The sequence below is a fragment of the Colossoma macropomum genome, unplaced genomic scaffold (genome assembly GCF_904425465.1).
Source record: "Colossoma macropomum unplaced genomic scaffold, Colossoma_macropomum, whole genome shotgun sequence".
Taxonomy (NCBI): Eukaryota; Metazoa; Chordata; class Actinopteri; order Characiformes; family Serrasalmidae; genus Colossoma; species Colossoma macropomum.
In genome coordinates, this window is record NW_023494791.1 from 25610300 (window position 1) to 25632644 (window position 22345).

Here is a 22345-nt window from a genome sequence, read left to right on the forward strand (position 1 = left end):
TAAAGGAATAAGCCAAATATGGAGCTCTGACAAACAAGTTGGAATGAAAAGAGAAAGGCAAAAATAATTCAGGAAGGAGAGATGGAGAGAAAAGGTAATTTCAGGAACCACTGAATAAGCAAAGGAGGGATTTTTAAAGAATGAGTAGCAAAGAAAGGAGTGAAATAATTAGAGTTAAGCATGGAGGAGGAGAACGAAGACGGAGTGGAGCATGCATAACAGAGTGAGTGGGTTTGAAACTCAGAGAGAGAACGAAGGAGGGACATAATGAGGGAATGTAGGAGTGAGGCAGAGAGAGAGGGAGGATGGAGGGATGGAAAGATGTATAATTGGAGGGGAATGGGTGGAAGGTGGCCAGACCTAGAAAGGGTGAAATACAGTATTTAAGCAGGCTGTGAATAAAAACCTAGAGAGACAGGGGGTATAGAGTGGAAATGAATGGGAAGAACAAGAGAGAGACAGAGAGGGGCAGAAAAATAATGAGTGAGAGAGGAGAAGAGGTCATCATAAAAGGGGTCAGATGCTGTCCATCGTGCTGAAGAGGTCAGAGACAAGGGCAGAGCGCAAGATAGCAACATCTCTTTTTCACCCACAAGTGCACGCCCCTACACACACACATAGGCTATACCACCGAAATCCCAGCCACTTCTTTGTAATTGCTGACTGGGTCTGATCCCGGCACTCGACTGGGACGTGCATTTGTCTTATCCGTGCCTGCACAGATCGATTACTTTTGTCTGGACTCTGTGGAGACAAACCCAGCCCTCTGGGGATAATACCACACCAGCATGGCCAAAAATTCCACAGATATGGTTTCCGTGACAACCGAGAACATCCCAACAGACGGGCAGGGGATCTCGTCTCCGAGTCGTTGGTGTGTGACACAGTTTCTCGATAAGCCTGGACAGCTGTCATCCTTTTATAAGTCTATCAGACTCTTAATAACAGAATAACTTTTTATAATCACTCCTCAGACAGATGAGCCCATGTTATCTCTGAGCTCTATCACTCCAGCACTCTTATTTAAAACTAATTGGCCCTGAAGACTGACGCACTAGTGCCAGCTCAACAGTGCCCCCTATGGATGCTTGGACGGACGACAGATAGAATTTACTGGCTGTGAAGTGGCAAGAAGTGAAATTTGGTATTTGCATACCAAAGGAAGACATGTAATCCTAAGAGAGAAGCTCTAAATCCAGTTGCAGGAGATTGATTTAGAACCCAGCTCTCTATAGGGTCGCCTATTTTACCTGTGTGTTTACTGTATGTGTGTTGTGTAGTGTCATGCTTCCAAACAGGGGTTAAACTGGGTTTAAGAGGTGGGGGAGCCCTACTTTCTTCACTGGTGCCAACAATGTGGGAACAATATAGTTCAGTATGGTTATTTATGTGTCATTATGTTCTCAACATTGATATCATATAAACATACGTATACAGTTGTATGCAAAAGTTTGGGGCCCCTGGCCAAATTTCACATTTTGGTGAAATAAGTACACATGGTCTACAAATCATGGAATAACTAGTAATGATCGTGGAATAATGTTAAAATGGAAAGGGGATTTAGCTGTCTGGGTCTTCCAGTCAGTCTGGTTTATCACAATTAAAAGTTAAAAGGATTTCACGAATATTGTATTAGAGATTATTTACATTTCCAACACATACCAGAGCTCAAGTCCACTTGCCGTTCATACAAACCCCAAAGTGCGAAAGCTCCGCTAATTACACAACATCCATCTCCAGGCCCTCTGAAAACTAAAAACTAGTCCAGAAGACTTCCTCCTTGTATGTCTGAGGTTCAGATAGAGAGGTGCGGAATCATATTAGTGGCTGCTACTTGAATATAACAGGGAAAAAGCATGAGCTGTTTTGTTGGAATGCCTCAAAGCCTGAGCTGAAGCCCTCCACAGAATGAAACTATACAGCAGTGCATACCGTGATGTCACTTTGGCTACATTTAAACAGATACTGGAGGTCAGTGCTCACACAGAGGTTTGGGTCATACAATCGAGAAGTTCATGCAATATAAAAACATGCAGTACAACACAACAAATACTGTCATTTCAGTGCAATCTGTTTGTGAGGTAGGATGTAGGAGGGTGGCCTTGGAGATTAAAAGGAAGCAAAACTACTTTCCTTTTGTCACCAGTCTACTTTAGCATGCACACTGTGTAAGGGGAGGATCACTAGTAAGAAAGTAATGAGAATTTTAGCATGAAAATATTTTAGTATATTTAGAATATTTTAGTATTCACAAGGCAGTTTTTACATGAGGAAACATGCTCAAATAGGGCTCCACTCCCTGCAGGCCTCTTAGCAGTCATGATGTAACCTGTAGCCTCTGCATTTAATTTCTTTTTGTGCCTTACAGATTAAATTTTTTGTTTGAGGAGACACGTGTTGAGGAGTGTATGCATTGTATTTCTTTGGGTATACCTACATTGTATCTACACTCACTGTTCATTTTATCAGGTCCACTAGCCACATAGATGGACTTTGTAGTTCTACAATTACATTTTGTCATCTATCTGGCTACCATGTCATTGTCCTTGCCACCAGCAATACCCCCCCAGCAACTGAGCAATACCTGCTCAGTGATGGTCCTGGGAGAGTCCTGACCACAGGTGAACAGGGTGAAGGTGGGCTAACAGATTGTGCAGAAAAACAGATTCGCTACAGTGAGGGTTCTGTTCCAAAATGTGTTATAGACCAATTTCAAGAATTCTTTCTTTATGACATACGTTCTTGGAAGCTTTCTTTACACAGGTGTAAGCAAATGTTTGGAGACCCCTGCTCAAAGTACATGTTGATTTTCCAAGTAAAAATAAATAATTATTAATTATTAAAAATAATAATGTTGCACAGGCCTCGTTTTATATTTTTTGACCAATATATTAAATTTAGTGAATAAACAGTAATTGTGCATGAGAATGTCCAGAAGTGTGTTCACTGTCGAGAATGTGTCTTCGTATTTTAACTTAGTAATTCAATAAAATGTAATTTGACTGCGAGCACCTAAACTTTTGCATATGACTGTACAAGAAATATCAATGCTATATTATGATTAATAACACTTTTATTAAGGAAATAGAATAGAATAGCGTGTTTGCCATTATATATCAGTTGTTATTCTTTTTGAGAACGTGCTATATCCAAAATGCTTACACATTGATATACAGAATTTTGGAAATAAACTCTACAAAGTAAGAATAAGCAGACCTGATAAAATGGGCACTGAGTGTACTTAGAAGGTAGGGGTACTTAATAAGGCCAGTGACGGAATTTCTGTGTACATTTTCAGTGTGTGTGGATTTATTGGTGTGAAATAGAGAAACAGAATGAATTCAAGTGTATGTGTTTGTTTTTCAGCTGTTGACTGTAAACCCAGAGCACCGATTCTCTAGTCTGGCTCACATGCAGACAGCCCCCTACCTCTCAGACGTCAACTGGGACGCCGTCTACGAGAAGAAGATGGAGGCTGGATTTGTTCCCAATGTAGGAGCTGATTAAACACATCAGCACATTACTCAGTACACAGCCTACACTGGAGCCTGGCACGTACACATACACACAATGCAAACAGAAAACACACAGTGTGTACACAGATTAGTACCCACACTCACAAAGATGAACACCATATCTTGTGTACCCATTCTTCATGGGTTACAGATTAATGGTTACAGAAGCTGCTCATGTTTCTTATTGTTCACTATTGTTTGCTGTCTGTTTATTGTGTGTGGGTGAAAACAGAAAGGTCGTCTGCATTGTGACCCTACCTTTGAGCTGGAAGAGATGATTTTAGAATCTCGCCCGCTACATAAAAAGAAAAAGCGTCTGGCCAAGAACAGATCCAGAGACAACAGCAAGGATTCCCAGTCTGTGAGTTAACATGAGCTGAGAGCTTTACTTCTCCACACACACTGTACTGTGCAAAAGTCTGAGAAAAGTCATAAAAAATATATGTAACACTTTTTATCTGGGCAGTAAAAATTAGTATAAATACAAATAAACAAATAAACACCACATTGTTTTGATGTGTTTCAGTGTGTTAGCTTAAGTATTTCCAAAGTTCTCCATAAGAAGGCCAGTATTTGCAGTTACCATCTGATATCTAGTTTGGCTAATCAGTCCTTCACTAAATTAAATGAGATGTTGCTGATGTCCATATAAAGGCTGGAGTGCAGCGAGAAGTCAGGAGCTAGAGAACTGTGTTTTTTTTTTAATCAATATATTAGTAACAACTGAAAATAAATAAAAATCTTGTTTTGTTTTGCTGAATTTATGCTTATTTGCAATTATTCTAATTATTCTAGGTGCTTTCACTGGCAGAAACACATTTACTGCTACAATAAAAATATTTAAACAGTTTTCATGGCTGCCGAAGCCTTGTGCACAGTACTGTCATTTCTCTAGAGAGGCCCCAACTGTTCAGGTCTAGGCTTCCCAAAAGCATCAGAACAAAGGTGATTCTAAGTAGAGCAAGCATCACACTGAACACTCTCTCTACTAGTCAATATCCAGATCTAGCTCTATGATCTATATATATTTAAAGCACTTGAATTGTCATCACCATACTAAAACGTTTTCTACAAACACTCTACTATCCTACAGTAGCCTGCACTCTCTACAAGAAGAAATACATAACCAATAGCGTGACAGATATACAAAAGCACTGCCTTTGTGTTCAGCTACTGGCTGTTGTTATATTACTTTTCTTCATGCTTTACAGCTTTACATTATGTTGTGCAACAGGCAGTTCTGTGATATTTTTTCACTACATCCAGAATTGGATTTTTGAACTGTTTGTTCCCTCTGATATCTGATCCAGCATTTTCTCACAGAGGTGCTGGGTATTAGATAGGGTACCGTCTCTATTAAGATTTATGCTTTTGTGCATCTTTGTGGATTTTCCGTTACTAGCTTTCATTCCCAGCACACTATGAATATAATCTCTTGTATATGTCTGGAGATTTAGTGCGCTGGAAGCATGGCCAATGTAGTCTCACCTACTACAACCACCTCTGGAGGCCAGACAAGAGATATATTTATCCCTTATTTATGTCTTGCACTTCTGAGGCTATTTATATCCTTCTATTTTGACTGGCAACCTTAATCCCTGGGCGTTGAGCAGAGACTTGACAGAGGTTATCTTACCTAGAGTCAACCTTGTTATTGTAGACTGCAATGTACTTTAGCAGTGATATTACTGACTCTGGAGTGTAGCGCTCTCTCTTTCCCTGACTGCTTATGTAGATCTCAGTGTTATTAAATGTAGTCAGTGCCACTGTTGTTCTTGATCCACAAGCTAATGCAGGAGTACAGTTAGCTTCGCTAACAAGAGCCTCCGTAGCCTCTGGAGCAGGAGCTGCCTCCTCCGTTATTACCTGGATGATTAAATTATGAAGCTTTCAGTACTGTTGTCAAGCCCCCCAGCACTTTCGGAAATATGAGGCGCTATTTTTGGCCTGCCCGGAGCATCCAATCCGAGCAAAAGCAAGCCAAACACAATAACGGTGTCCAGTCTGAACTAAAGCAGGCCGAACACAATGCCAGCACCGGATGGAAGGGCAGAGAGAGGGCTGCTGTAATCTGGGAAGCGCTGATTGGTTTTACAACGTGCTGCTGGTTGGGTCTGTGCGAAGCTGAACTGTGCTGGTCTTGTGCTTACCGCAGGAGAACGACTATCTACAGGAGTGCCTTGAAGTCGTGCAGCAAGAGTTCATGATCTTCAACCGAGAAAAGTGAGCTAACACTGAAAAACACTGTGTACATTTTAACCATTTAGGACCAGTATTAAGACCTCTCTGTGTTTTTGCATACATTTGTCATGTTGTTAAGTATAATATACTTGCATTCGTCATCACACCAACACACCACTACCATATTAGTGTCATTGCTGTGCTAAGTATGGTCAACCATCCAAATAAAATTTGGTCATCGTGATCCTGTGGTGGTCCCTTTCCATTGATGGACAGGGTAGAGAAGGGGTGGTAAACTGTGCAGTGACAGATGAGCTACAGTCAATAATTTTAAACCAAAAAAGTGCAATTATATGGTAGGTATATGTAATGAAAACATATTTTCATTAGTTTTTTTGTACACCCCTTCATACCATGCGGTAAACACTCCTGTGCAATAAAATAGGCAATATTAGTCAATAGAAACAGAAAAACATGCCAAAAGTACAAAAAAACATTTCTAAAACATTTCTGTTCAGTTTTCCTGTAAATATATACAGTAATTTGATGACAAAAGAAACCACATCAACAAACTTCCTTGATAGTTTACTTACAGTTTCATGGGAAAAAACTGCATCTCTCATTTCTTCACAAAACTTTTAATGGAGTTTACAGATTGTTTGTGTTACACTGATTATGTCTCCTCCTATCACTTAGCATCTCTTCTCTCTAAAGGTATCCCTTCATAATTGCACCAATTCCAGCAGCATCCTTAGTGTTTGACTGTGTTAGAGCTGAGCTATCTCGGTATGTTTACTGGCAGGAGAAGCTGTTACAGTATGGCCTTTCCCCAGAGGGAGGATATTGGTTCATCCCTGCTCTAAATTATTACCTCATTTATAATTTAGCTGTGTCTGTATTCACTGCATAATCTGTCCTCCCTTGCTCCCTCTCTCTCTCTCTCTCTCTCTCTCTCGCTCTCTCTCTCTCTTTCTCTGCAATTCATGTGTTTCGTGTTTCTAGCTCTATTTTTAGCACTACCACATTATTTATGGCGCTTCATCCCTGGCACGCAAGTCTGTGCCAGAGCATCGCCAAACCCATTTCCCACTGTCTCTGTGTCTGTGTGTGTGCTGGTGTGGGGTCGTCAGGTGCTTTCATCTCTATTTGGCTTCTCACACAAATGTTTATGAACCTTGTGCATATGTGTCAGGGTTTGTCATGTTTACACAGCTGACTGTGTGTGTTACATTTAGGGCTGGAGACAGGATGAAGCTGTCAGATACCAGTGCCCATGTTGAAAAAGAGATTTGATGGACAGCTAAATAGGCCTAATTTTTAACTTTTAACCTATGTAATAAAAAAATATTAAGAAATTATATAATATTACATCATATTGTTGTGTAATGGTTTTTTTTTACTACAATTAACTAAGGACTGTTAAAATAATAGACTGTTACAGGTAATTAATAAGCTATTAGGCTGATTGTCTCACAAACCAAATAGTCTGGTGAGTTTTGTCATTCAACATGGTCAAGAACCACTTACTTTGACAGGAAAGGGATATTTTACTGACATCCAAAATGACCAACCATATCCTTTTGTTTGTGCATGGGCAGGTAATAGGTCTTTCCGGCAAACATGCAAAATACTTGCCACTAACTACTTAAAACAAAAAAAAGACACAATCACTTAAAGATAGGATACTATAAATATTTTCAATCAAGCACCTATGTCTTGCTCCAAAAGGCTTATTGTTGTCACAGTGTGCAGAGCAGGCAGCTGCTTGCTACTGATGACTAGCTAGCATTTTCAGAGTATCTGAGAGTCAGAGGCTGAGTGGTTCTCCTACTTTTATTTGGTTCATTGAAAGGGAGGAAACTGCCATGAATCCTCACTTGAAGGATCTTATGAAAGCATGGGATGCATGAATGCACGGTCACATGATTGGAGATGTAATTCGTACCTCATTCTTTTTAACATGTAAATATCATGATAACTGTTTCCAGCCCCACTGTGCAAGGTACTGTAATGTTTCTTACCATCCTCATTCTTTTGTTTCTCTCTGTCTGTGTGTGGCAGGTTGAAGAGGAGACAGGAGGAAGGCTGCATGGGGGGAGAGGGGGAAGGAGCAGAGGGAGAGGGAGAAGGAGAAGGAGACCCTGACAGAGAGGGGGAGGAGGCAGAGGGAGGTACGGAGGACGAAGAAACCGAAGCCGAACCTGAGACCTCCAAGCTGAGCATGTGCGGCTCAGTCTGCTCATCCCCAGGCAGCTCCTAGCGCCTCCCGCTGGTCTCTCAGGCGTCAGTGCGCTCACCATGCCTATAAAGCCCTCAGCGTGGCCCTCTGACTGCTAGCACGGAGAGACGGCCGCACTAGAGCCCAAAACGGCTCCTTTCTCCTTCCCAGTAGCATTTACCACAGTACAGTTTGGGTTATGCCTGTACGAGCAGCAACACGGCCTCTACTTTCTCTCTCTGTCCCTTTCTACATGGCCCCTAGAGTAAGCTCAACTTCTATGCAACATAACTGTACAGCATGATGTAAAGTAGACATTTTAGAGGTAACAAACCGCACAGATGCTGCCTGAGAAACGCATGATGACACCCAGAGCAATAGGACTCTGCTGTAGGAGTGTTCACATGACAAGGGCAGCAGAACGAGGATGAGCAAATGCTGTTTTCTGTGGAGAGAGCAGTTAATTATTGAATAGGTGAAAGCTCTCTGAACTTTAGACTAGCTTTGTTTGCTCTGTCAGCTCTGAAAGCAGGCAGCCACCTACTAATGGTTTAGTATTCAATTCATTTCTATAGAGGCAATAGTCTTTTAACAGGTAGAAGGACAAACTGCTTGGCACTTGAAAAGAGTCGACTAAGTGAAATCCGTCGCGTCCCGAATGTTGGAAAAATGGTCCATGCTTTGTCGCGAGCAAGTGTGATTCTTGTTGCAAGTAAATATATCCAAGGAGTCTAACCTCAGTGCTTGGGAGTCACTTTCTTAACCTTGAGTCAGTATCTGTTGTGGTGTTAATGTGAATGACTTGTTTTTGTAACTCTTGTCTTTATGAGCTAGCTGCTTCTGACCAGGACTCTGCTCACTGGTGACCTGTTGCCAAGTCAGTTTGTGTTTCTCCCTCTGACTGTTAGAGTTTATTAAGATGTTCGTTTCTGGAGGGCTTGTTGTTCAGCTGTAGAGAGTGCGTCAGTGTAGATGACACCACAGTGTGCTTTCAGTATGTACTCTAGCACCCTTCCATTCCTGCTGCTTATGAACTACTGATATTCACTCCACCAGGGGAGTAAGCTTAATTTACCTCTATAGGAATCCATTTTATTATCACATTTGATTAAGGTAATTGACGATACTCTTGACAATAAGCGTGTAGTGTGACATTTGGGGACTGTGTTCTGCGTTGATGTGGCTTAAGCACTCCCCCTAGTGGACAAGATGGGGCTTTTCTTTAGAGTAGCGTTGTTTCCGTACTTTATGAATATGATAGTGGTTGTTTTAAGGTGGTGCCATCTATCTCAATTGTGACATGTGAGAACATGTAGCATTCTCCACCTTAAATTGTCATTGTCTAATTCTGTAAAACATGTACATAGCTAAAAGCAGAACCTTTTCTCCACAGTTTTATGTGGGCGCGCTTACCTAACCTAAAAAAGTATTAACAGAAACAGATGGAAAAAATAGTAATATAATAAAAGGCCGCTGTATGAAGCTATGCCTTCATACAGTGACGTTTAACTTCTATTTCCAAGTGTGCAGGCACAACTTGTAGGCAAAAACGCCAAAGCTTTTGTACCATTTGCATAGCCATTTCTAAATAAAATGAGTGCCTGTGTGTGTTTGTATTCGTCTGTTTGATGTGTGAGAGTGCCTGTGTGAGTGTGTGTGCGTGTGTGTGTGTGTATTTGTCTAATTAATGTGCGTGTGGGTGTGTGACAGTGTGTAAGTAGTGCATAGGACCAATGTAACATTTGTAAACAAGCATTTATTGTGGTAAGTGAAAACATGGAATGTTTCTGAAATTAAACATACTATTAGCCTCAAGTGAATATGAATGGAAAAAAGCACTGTAATTTGTTAAAGAAATGACTATACTGAGGCCATAGCATACTAAATAAACATCAGAATTTTTGCATGTACCACTATTTACAATGGAATCTTTCGGAAGGGCATAAGGTCATAGCTGTGTCTCTTTGTCCTACGCCTTTGCCACTGAAATGAAAACTTACTGTTAAGCATCGGGACAATGACGGCGCTTCCGCCAGTGACATCACTGCTCTGTTTTCCATACTTTAGGACTGCTTTATCAATTGAAGATGTTTGACTGTACAAAGCAAAGCATCGTCTCCAAATAAATGTGGATGGCATGATATGTATGAATAGATTCTATTTAACTTTTGGCATCCCATAGATTGTTTTGATGATTCTGAAAATGTTAATAAAATGTTTAAGTGCACTGGTTCTGTCTGTTCATATGGCGACTCACATGCACCATCAGAAGTCTATGGCTGGTAAAAGAACAAAGGTATATGCTTGTGTGGACAATAGGGGGAGACAGAGAGCAAACCATTAAAAATTTAATGTCTGGACTGTTTCATAGACACATATACATGTTCAGTATAGTGTTAATGGGAAAAATATAGAAAAATGAAAATGTACTGAATTGAAGTCATTTTGTTATACAGAAAGAAAATGTTTAAAGCCAAGCTTTTTTGTTCGGTTCACCTCCAAATTTAGTCACAGCCAGTGTTCTCTCTGTGAGGGGTATGAAGCCCACCACTGTGACTTCTGTCAGCCTGTAAGTCACCTGAGTGCTTCATATACTGCTTTAACAGCAGGAGAGAGGAACCCTCCTGAGGTGTTTTTGAAGGCCCTTCACCTTGGCTTACGAGGTCAAACCTGAATCCTACAGACAGGCTCCTGTTAGCTTTCGCTTTCCAGGAAGGTTGAATGGGAGGCAGATAAGGCCAATGTGTACCAACGGTTCCTCCAACCTACCACTGCTCATGATTTCATGGAACATATTAGATTTTCTTTTGAATTAATTCTCTTTCATTAAACTTATAGTGTATGCCTGAAAGGAATCTCTAACTTACTACAAACAAGTGAACAATATTCTAGTCCTACAGTTCTCTACCTGTCTCGCTCTCTCTCTGTCTTAGGGACGTGGCTTGGGGTTGCTCTCATCTAGTATGTCCACTGCAGGTCCAGCACTGTTAGATTCCAGTAGCAAGCTCCACTCAGGGCTCTCCATTGCATCCAGCAGGCCAGCCAGCTCCTCTTCCAGCTTCTGCACTGTGTCCTCGACCCGCTTGAAAGCAACAACAGAGACATATCATCAGGCAGGGGAAGAAGGACAGAGCTTTTATATTACAGACGAGCTTTAGAGATAGTGGAAATACAAAAGATACAAAAAGAGGGGAAGGATGGAGGGATGCTGATGAAGAGGAAGGACAGAGTGAAGCGAAAGCAGGCTGAGAGACTTAAGTATGGATAAGAGAAAAGACTTATAAAGGACAGATCACAGAAAGAAACAGAACAAGGGGGCCTCTGAGTGAAATAAATCAATTCCAAACACATACTTGGAGCAACAGTTTGGCAAAGTATATTGAGGATCCACAAGCAAGTCTATTTGAGATTCATTTAAAGGGGCGTTCCGGCCTAAAACCAGGCTAAGTTATGTTTTTGGCCATCAGTGTTCTCTCACTACAATACCCAGCATGCATTGCACAAATACATCATACAACCACTGGGAATCCCTCCCTCTCCCACTGCCATAAAGAAATCCTATTTAGTGGCTAATAAATACAGACATGATATTCCACTTCCTAGCAGTAAGGTTAGCTATCTGGCTTTCTTTTCCAACTACTTAGTTAGTGGGGAAAAATATTAGCAACAACTTGGCCCCAAGTTTTTGGCCCAAAACCCCAGTTTTTAAAGTTCCTTTTACCTTCAGGATACATTATCAGGGGGTTTTCTCACTCTTTAACCCCTTAAAATGTCAGGCTTATTACATACTAAGGGTTATTATTCAGTAACCACAGAGACTTCAGTGCAAACTGGTTGAGTTATTCTTACGTTATAGAGGCGTGTAATAAAACTTTGGGCTCTGGCCTTTTTTAAGGGGCTAAACCAGAAAAACTCTAGCAACTCTTGTAACACGACTGTAGTAGGCGAGTAGGTATGTTTACATCAGATGTAGGAATAGTTTTTTTTTTTATTATTTTGGCTGGAGTGCCCCTTTGACAACATAGTTTGAGGCAAGTGTTTGATTTAGATTTGCAGTTTGCACAGTGCTAATTGGTGAGAAATAAGCTTCCATAAGCTTCCAGCTTACATTAGCCTTGCAGCTCTGGTGCAAAACTGTAGAAGCAAACTTCAGACCAAACACATCAGACTGATTTTCATTTAAAGTAAGGGAAAATAGAATACTGGAGGAGATGAACATCTCCTCTGGCTGGACATGAGTCACAGAAAACAGAGGCAAGTGATCAGCTGATAGAGAGAGAAGGAGAGAGTGGTGGATAGTGGTGGGGGAAGAAGGGGGGGCGGATTAGTAAAGGGCATGTGGAGACTGAGTTTTCTCATGTTGCTCTAACACAGCGTTTTATTTTGCTAAGAGCCAGACTGATTGCTGATAGAGAAATCAGTGTGTCAGTGTCGCTGGCTGGAGAAGGACTGATAAAGGCAAACAATTGACACCCCATCCTGCACTGGGGCTAAGTGCAGTAAAACTTTGTGGAATAGTTAGAATGCTTTCTTACCCTGAATCTACATGTAGAGATTAAAAAAAAAAGGAGATGAGAGAAGTTCAACCTTTTCCACTGTATCCAGTCTGTTGCTGAGTGTGTTCTGGTCCCGGCAGGCCGCTGAACTGGAGCCCCTCAGTGCCGGATCAGACTCAGGCGCTGTGGCACAAAACACAGTCCATCATTTTAAGTATCAGTCTGTAAAGCAAATAATGAACAACACAATTGTATGCATACAAACATAATGCAGTTTGAATTTGTCTTCAGGACACTAGGCTGTTTGGGTAAGGACCTTTTTACTGTTTTTGAGTATAAATGGCAAATTGCATGTCCTGATACAATAGCTTTGGTACAAACATTCCAATATATTTTAATTTAACATGAATATTATTTTTAAAGTGAAATGCAAAGGACATTAGTTATTCAAATATGAATCATAAATGTGAAAATATGACATTTACTTTGATTTTCTGACCAAATTTAGGTTGTCCATGTTTGGCTTTGAAAAAGTTTTATTTTAGGTCATTTGGTCTTTGTAAGGACATATAAATGTGGGACAGACATATCTTAAACAATCATTATTAATATGTAAATGACTGAAATTTATGGCTGATTTAAATGCATTTCCAAAAATATGTTTTAACATTTATACAATTCAGTGTCAGTTGGAAATATGTAATTTAATAACTCAATATCTTCTTTTTGCACATTTGAAAATTTAAATCCCTGGTGCAGGACATGAATAAAACTGGCATTTCAACCTAAAACATGATGCATAAATTACATTAGGTCATTACATTTAGCAACCATGTAAAAATGTATGATTATACATTTATACAACTACATACATAACCACACAGCTTACATATTGGTGTGATAGTAGCTAGTGAATCATTTGTAATAGTTACTGAATAATACGTTTTAAGATTAATTGATGAATAATAAGGTGGAAATAGAAATGAGTTTAAGACAGATCCCAAACATCCCACACTACAAACTCTGGCTTTCTCTTGTAACAGATGGTCAGGCACGAGTCACTGGACATTCAGTTTATGTGCCAGCACTGAAATAAGCCAGACAGGAAACGTGTGGGAAACTCTTTATCTCAGGATGGTTTTGGCGAGGGTGATTACACCTGTCATGCAGAGGCAAGACAACCTTCAAATTATAGCACCCTACTAGCCACAGAATATACAGTGCTGTCCAAAAGTCAGAGATCACCCTTTTTATTTGATTTCTAGTCAAAACAGCCATCAAGTACAACCTTTTAAATATTAACATCAGGAAAAAAGCAGAAAACATATTTTACAGAAAACAGAAGCCTCACAAACTAAATATAAATTAACGTTTTCAGCATTTAGTGTGTTCACTCTACATTCATTACCGCTTCTATTCTTTTCAGGAGACTTGCTTTCAGCTTTTCAAAGAACTCTGCATTTTTCTGCACCTCCACAGTTCAGTCTTAGAAGTTGATTAGCTTTTTCTGCTTCTCTTCCAAGTGATCCCAAACACATTCAGCGATGTTGAGGTCTGGGCTCTGAGGCCCAGTGGAAGAAAATTTACAAATTAAACAAAGAACAACAGACTGACGAAATCTGTTGTTCTTTGTTTAATTTGTAAATTTTCTTCATTTTTGTCTATTTCTTTTTCTTTGTAACAGCTTCTTGACAGCTACACATCCTTTCAGATCCATAGCAATGAGTTGTCTTCTCACAGTGGAGGGATAGACAGAAATACCTGCATTTTATTTCAGATCTGAAGCATCTTCCCTACTCTCTCAAAGATGAAAGCTTTAAATACTGTTTATCTGAGGGTTTTGGTGGTCTACCAGGAGCCCCATTTTTCTGTGTCTTTTAATAATTTCACTCCTGTTTTTACTCTGGTGTTCTCCTTCTTTTTAAGAAGTGCATTATCTTATATTTAATCTCCTCTAAAATAACTCTTGAAAAATTAATAGCTTGTGCTTATTGTCCATTTAGACAGGAAATTAAATAAATGATGGGTGGTCTCTTTTTACTTTCGCACAATACTGTATGCATGTACCAAAATACAGAATATGTGCATTTTGTTTGATAGCAATCTAAGCTGCCACTTTTTGTTCTGTCCATTAAGGTTTATTACGGTAGATTCCCTGATCTATGTACATTGGAATCACTGTTTTACATGAATGTACCTCCATCCTACTGTCTCATGCTCTTTTTCACACATTATTACCCACACAGTCACAAATACACTCCAGCTCAGCCTTAAGCAAAATGAGCAGAGCTTTGGGTGTGGCTCACGTCGCCAAATCCCCCTCAACACACACACAATGTGCAGCTAGGCAATGTGCTCATGCTGCAAAAATGCTTTTGGACTGAGGGGTGCAAGTTTTAGAGAGAGGTTAGACCTTTTAGGCCTGCTTAATTTTTCATGATAACAAGCCTTTTTCTTTCACAGGCTTTGATGGATTCAAGTATCAAACTCAAACTGTGGTGTGAAATGCTTGCTGAAGGTAACCTGTATGTTTGTTTAAAACTGCTGCAGGTTTTCCCTTGTAAACACAGCAGGAGAGCAGTGTTTACTGAGCCAGACGCCAGGCCTCCGCGCCTCTGGTTTCCATGACATCACTGTGCAGCTTAGACATACACCAGCCCACTACCACTTACTCTGAGATAAAAAAAAGCATCTCACGACTGACCTAAGAGTATTGCTGTCTCTTTACTCTTGACCTCTGATGGGTGCATATAACTAAAAGCCCTCATATGCTATATACCAGCACATTTACTTGCAGCATATACCATAACTTTTTTTTTAGACAGCAACAATATAAACCTATGTACTTCCAGTATATACTTCCATATGGAGCTATACAGTTTCGGAAAATGGAGCTATAGACTTCCAGTACATACTTCTATATGGAGCTATATAGTCTTAGAAAATGGAGCTATAGACTTCCAGCACATACTTCTATATGGAGCTATATAGTCTTAGAAAATGGAGCTATAGACTTCCAGCACATACTTCTATATGGAGCTATATAGTCTTAGAAAATGGAGCTATAGACTTCCAGCACATAGTTCTATATGGAGTTATATTGTCTTAGAAAATGGAGCTATAGACTTTCAGCATACACTTCTGTATGGAGCTATGTAGTTTCAGGATATTGTTGCTGTCAGACAAAAATGTTGTCTCTCCAAAATAAAAAAAACCTTCTTAACTTTCAATACAAGTGAATGTAAAGAGATTTTATTCAAGTAATTTTGGATCATTCCTATTGGTCAATTTGTCATGAAATTTTTAGATTTTCTATTTTCTCTTTTGTATGTTAAGTATGTTAAAAAAGTATGTTAAAAAAAAAGAAAGAGAGAAAAAACACCAAAAATTGAGATGCAAGGTTTTGTTCCTACAGTAATGATATATGGCCAACATACACTTTCAGATGAGTTTCCCTGCTCAGTCTTGGCTCCTCTTCCTCAAACCATCTCCAAGACTTAATCTTTGCCGCTGTCACCTTGCTCTCTGAGCCAAGGTTTCTACAAAGCTTCCACGTGACACTGTTTACTATGATACGTTCTAGGCAAATAAACTGAAATCAATAACTCAGTTCAAATTTGGAAACTGAATAGTTAAATTCCATTTCACGGTCATATCCCACCTGATCTATATTGTTGTCAATCTCCAGTACATTCAGTTTAGAGGTTAGATTTATGTATGTTTTGTGAGACCCTTTGTGTCTGTGTATTGTATTTATTCATATTTATTTGCGTATTGTTTGCGTTCTATATTGTTTTACATGATCACCAGTTTCACATAGACGAAATTCTCATGCAAGTGTCCTTATTTGGCCAGTAAAGTAATTGTGGTTCTAAATAGGAAGCAGGGCCTAGAGCAACATGGACAGTCTCTCAGGGCTCCAAGCTCAGGGTGATCTGAGATCAGCTCTCTTTGTGATGCTGCGATGTTTAATGTTAGGATTTACGCAGAGAAAACTGGACTGAAATCTGCCACATGGACAAACTCTACCTCAGAGCATTACAGAAAGAAATTAAGTTCTCCTCACATTAATAGTTATCTGTGCTGCGCCTGTCAGAAACATGACCCGATAAGAGGAGTTTACTTTTCTCAAGCCAAGCGTCACTGCTCCCTGGATCCCCGTGAAGGATTTCGTGTGTGATTTATCCCTGCTGTTACTCCTACGCTGCTGTCCCATGGTGCAACTTAAGCACCATTAGCCCTTCTCCAAGCGAGCCAAAGATATCCAGGACCAAATCCAATGAAATCACAGAGATAAGTGAAGGACACAGCACTATTCTTCTGTAAAAGTAACTATTAAGTAGCTGTTATCATCTATGCAGTTTGTGTAGGCCTACTCAGCATATACACTAGAACTGGAAAATGCTGGAGCCAAGAAATTAAAAACCTTTAAGAATTGTGAGGTTAGGAAACCATGGTTTTGGCTTGTCTGGGCTTTTGTAATGAAGACATAAATACATATGCAGAAACAGTTGGCTGTGGTCTGTGGGTCCATCAGCAGAATACCAGCATGGGCAGCTGTTGTCTCTGGTGGATTCAAGCTTGTGGTGGAACATTATAGTAGAACTACAAGCTACTTGTGAACTAACACTAGAACTTAAAGTTCAGGGGTACATGATGCAAAATAGGAGTGTGTATGTTTTGGTAGTAGTCAGATTCTAATTTCTTTACAGAAAAATTGGTTCATGGCTGATATTTGGGAAAATTTGTACTAGCCTCTTTTTAACTGAAGCTCACATTGTGTGGCCTAATGAACACATGAATCCCTTGTCAAACTGGCATAAATGAACAATCAATTGCTTGTTTAAACAACATGGATCAAATAACATGCTCCCATGGAAAAGGAGGCAACTGGCAAGAACATTGAGTCATGCTTATTTATGCTACAACATTTTAATACAGTTGTTGCAGCAGCATTCATATACAGCGTAAGTGCACTTCTCTTATTTACCTCATAGAATTGCAACACAACAACACATGAAAAAAATAAATTGGCTGATAACCTGTTGCTTGTTCGGAGCAGAAGCCTGCTGATTGTAATCTTGGCTGATTCTGATTGAGCATCCCTAGCGTACAATATTAAAAATGTTACTTACGACACCAAAATTGAGTGTTATATTAAGCATCCAGCAAAACTGTAATGAAAAAAGATAAAAATATGATAAAACTGTGCTTATAAACCAGTTGAATTTGCTTATTAGACTTATCTGAGAACTGTGAGTTAATGTTCTTATGAGTACACATGACTGACATCCATGTGTCCAAGACTCCCAGCCTGCTATGACACTCAGGCAGTAATGCAGGTCTTCTTTTAGACTATCCCACTGTGTCCATGGTCACTAAAATATTATACAGCTTTTATGTGGTGATGGCTTAAAGATGGCAAGTTTCTTGTTCACTTTACTGAATAAGAAAGAATAACTCCAGGGAATGAATGACAGACATGCAGATAAACAGATATATGATCTAGATTATACTTGAAAGGTTAGCTTTCACTCTCTAGCTTGATAAATGCCAGGTGGGGAGGCTTGTGATAGGTGAGGGCAACAATTACAAAAACTTTACCCAGGATTAGGACCACCACATTTGCACCGAAAGGGTAAATTCTTTTTTATAAGTTACATACAATTTCAGACATAGCTAGCTTCAGGTTTAGCCTTATAGCCTTAAGCAAACTTAGGCACCCTGGTGAAATTACATTTTGTTAATTTTCTGAGTGACAGTAAGTTCACATCCTCTGCAGAGAACTGACTTCTGCACATTTTAATGCACAATTACTTTATTTAAATTATTTTAACATATTGAATAAAATATAAATCATAAAATGTGGCCTGTAGAAAAGTTATGGCACATATTATATTCTATGTTCCCAAAATGTTAAACTCAGAAAATAAATAGAAACTGTGCACCATATTTAAGCTTGTTCCCTGTAGAGGATGTGTTATTGAACTTATTTTCATTTTCAAAATCAACATAATATGCAATTTGACAGGGGGGTCTTCAAACTTTTGCACAACTTTTGCAGACAAGAAAAGAAAAGCACACAGAAGAAGGTTCAGATGTTCTACAAATCCAGAAAGCAGTGTTGCTTATAGTGTCAGTGACGACAGCACAGAGCAGCCAGGCCCTGTGAGCGAGCAGCGATTCACAGGTTATCAGATATGATACCGCATTCACTGATTTCTATTTACTTATTTGATGTTTTAACTGCACTGCTGGATGTGCATCAAAGCAGAGATAGGAAGATAAGGGCTGTACAGAGCAAGAGGAGGGAGATACTGTATGTCGGTTTGGAAAAGTAGAAAAGTGATGCTGTTGGTAATGATGTGTGAGGAGTGGGAGTGAGGATTGGAACAGCTGTGATATCATCAGGAGAAATAATCACACGCAAAGGAAACAAAAAAAAAACGGCACTCTGTTCATCATACACACTCACAAACTCGTTCTTCATCAGGAGCAGAAAAGAATACAGCATAATGCACAACACAGAGTCACAGACTGGAGTCAGTGAAGTTAAGGAGCACAGGCTTCAGCCTCTGTGAGCTCTCACCTAACAGCAGCTCTGATCAAGCCAATGGAAAACTGCTGTAATGTGTTAGTGAACCTCTACTGGGGTATTTCCTAGATCAATAGAAATACAAAGACAGAATAAGATAAAAAAAAAAAATAACAGAGAGAACGAAAGAGGGACAGTGAGGGAGAGAGAGGGAAAGAGAGAGAATGAGTAATAGGAGAGAAAGAGAAGGAGAGATAAGAAAGGAAAGAGAGTGAAAGAGGCAGAGAGAGACAGTAAAAGAGAAATAGAGAGGGAGGGGAAGATATGAGAGAAGAAAAGAGTGAAAGAGAAAGAGAGAGTGAAAGAGAGAGAGAGAGTGTGTGTGTGTGTGTGTGAGAGATGGAGAGAAAGAGAGACTAAGAGTGAGTGAGTGAAAAAGGGAGAGAAAAAGAGAGAATGAGTGATAGAGGGAGAGAGTGAGTGAGTGAAAGAAGGAGAAAGAGAGGAAGTGAGAGAAAGAGAGTGAGTGAAAGAGGGAGATAGTGAGTGAAAGAGAGACAGATAGTGAAAGAGAGAAAGTGAGTGAAAGAGGGGAGAGAGAGTAAATGATGGGAAGGAAAGAGTAAAAAAGGGAGAGTAAGTGAAGGAAACAAAGGGAGAGAGTAAATGAGAGAAAAAAGTATGAAAAAGGTAGAAAGGAGGGAGAGAGGAGAGAAAGAGAGTATGAAAAAGGGAGAGAGAGGCAGATAGGAGAGACAGAGTATGAAAAGGTAGAAAGGAAGGATATAGGAGAGAAAGAGAGAGAGTGAGTGAGAGGGAGAAAGAGGGAGTAAGTGATCAAGGAAGAGAGAGACAGTGAGTGAGAGAGTGAAAGAAAGAGAGAGAAACAGAGTGAGTGATAGAAGAAGAGAAAGAGAGAGACAGTGAGTGAGAGTTAGTGAAAGAGGGAGAGAGAGAGAGAAAGTGTGAAAGAGGGAGAAAGAGAGGGAGATAGAAGGAGAGAAAGCGAGTGAGTGAAAGAGGGAGAGAGAAGGAGTGCAGAGAGAGACTTTGTGAATTTGTAAGTTCCAGGGTTTCCTTCTTCATTCTTGGGAAATGAGATCACACATATTCTCCTAATTATTTCAGATTTCTCTGCCAGTGAAGTCACTACAACCAGATGAGCAGTATCATCTTACACGCTGCAGAGAACACATCTCAGCCAAGCCTGCTGGCTGTAGGTGTAAATGCTCAGTAATAGCTGAAGGTAAGTGCAGTATCTCATGCGTGAAACGTCCATGTCCGCTGTGAGCCCACCCTGCCCTGTCATTCAGAACAGGGCTAAGTAGAAGCCAAATCAGAACCAGATGTTCAGCTCTGTAAAAACACTACACGCACACACATCAGATTTCATGCTTCTAATATTTGCTCCAATATGCACTGATGTGTTTTTGTTTCTGTTCTTTCCCCTCCTTCACCTTTTCTTTCCCCTCCTTCACCTTTTCTTTCTCCTTCTTCCCCTTTTTGTTTTCTTCATTAACAACTACAAAGCAACAGAACGCAAATCACTCTTTTGGAATTTTCCACCAACCACAAAACATCTTGTTTACTGAGGCACAATTTTGCAGACTGTTAAACTGTGAGTCTGAACTTGTGCAGGTCCATAACTGTCCACTCCACATCACCTGCTGCCCCCCTCCCAATTAGGGCGCCTACCTGCAGATATCTGACCAATCAGGAGCAGCAGGAGAGCAATGCAGGTGGAGCAGCGGGCCATAGCGCAGAGCCAACACACCGTCCAGCTACAGAGAGAGAACAGACCAATTTAATAAGTTATTTGACATGGATAATAAACATTATAGTACAGTATAAGCATTGCTACATAAAGATATGACAGCAGTGATGTATATAGAGCTTCTAGCCAACATCCTTTTTAGCCCCTTTCTCTGTTTAGGCTTTTACACATGAGATTAGACAGACACAACAGCATGCAGAGTAAACACCAAACAAGTTTAAAACAAAGCTGTGTAGATGTTTCTGAGTATCCATAGACTAAAGAGGAGAGGCCAAACATCTGAATTACCCCAAAACACAATCAGAACAAGACAGTAATTCATGCATTCACAAAAGAGAGTGAGGTAATAAACTGAGAGGAATTTACCGTAAAGTTGTAGAGGGCTTCTAGCTGTGTGTAACCCTGTTTCTTTCTCTCTCGCTCTCTCTCTCTCCCTTTTTCACTCTGCGTTCTGCCTCTTTTCCCAATGAAAACACTGAGTAGAGGACAAAAGTGTTCTCTTTTTGGAGAAGGGTAATGCGAGAGAGTGTGAGAGAGGGAGAGAGAGAGATAGAGGGAGGGAAGGGGCTGGGTGGGTGTGCAGTTGTGCAGTGGGCCAGTGGGGTGGGACTATTTTTTTTCCAGCAAAATTGAAACAGAGCTGAAGCCAAGCCAACCAGCCTCAAGAAATATGAACAGGGAAGGTATGCGTGTGCTTTGGCCTGAGGCAACTAGTAATCCAATAAAAAGGACACAACCATTCAATCATTATGATTACATATGATACACAGTCTCTGTTTACTATTCCCAGCTTATGCTGAGAGGGAGAGATACAGCACTGTGCACAATGTATTCAGTTTTCAGTCATTCAATTTTCAGGAGATATTACTGAGAAGATTAGATAGAAAACAATTCACTTGCACAAGGAAGAGTCCGGCCAAGGAAAGTCAAGGAAAATAAGTGAAAGAAACAGGACTTTCCAAAGCTGGAGTTCAAAAAAGTATTAAGAAATATTGCGAACCAACCAAAACTGTCACCATCAGATAAACAGTACGTAAAGCTCTCATCTTTGAGAGAGAGGAGAAAATCACTCTTGCTGCAGATCTGAAAAAAATCCACGAGTGTTTCTGTCCATCCTTCCTCTGTGAGAAGATAACCAAATGTTATGGGTCTGATAGGATGTGTCGCTGTCAAGAAGCCAGTACTGAGAAAAGGAAATAGACACAAAAGAAGAATATTTGCAAATAAAGAAGTTGCTGGTCTTCTCAGAATAATGGACTGACCACCCCAGAGTCCAGACCTCAACATCACTGAATGTGTTTGGGATAACTTGGAACTTCTAAGACTGAACTTTGGAGGTGTGGAAAAATATCCCTGCAGATTTCTTTGAAAAGCTGAAAGTCTCCTAAAAAGAATGGAAGCTGTAATAAGGGCAAAGAGTGGACACTACATACTGAAAAAATCATATATTTAGTTTAGTTGTTAATTTCTCTGTTAAATATGTTTTCTGCTGTTTTCTTGACGTGGAAAAATGAATAACCCGTTTTGACTGGAAATTAAATAAATGAAGGGTGGTCATAGATAGACAGAGAGAGATAGAGAGAGAGAGAGAGAGAGAGAGAGAGAGAGAGAGAGAGACTGCAGTGC

General features: G+C 40.0%; 1 protein-coding gene across 2 annotated transcripts in view; it reads left to right on the top strand.

Annotated features, from left to right (window-relative positions):
- Nucleotides 1-10141, top strand: part of LOC118810649 (serine/threonine-protein kinase 32C-like) — a 112018-nt gene extending 101877 nt beyond the window's left edge. For both annotated transcript variants that reach the window (XM_036574590.1, XM_036574591.1), the window contains exons 9-12: nt 3367-3492; nt 3748-3876; nt 5671-5738; nt 7758-10141. In XM_036574590.1, the coding sequence (XP_036430483.1) occupies nt 3367-3492; nt 3748-3876; nt 5671-5738; nt 7758-7956 (522 nt within the window). In that variant the 3' untranslated portion in view covers nt 7957-10141. The remainder of the gene's footprint in view (nt 1-3366; nt 3493-3747; nt 3877-5670; nt 5739-7757) is intronic.
- Nucleotides 10142-22345: the final 12204 nt, after the last annotated feature.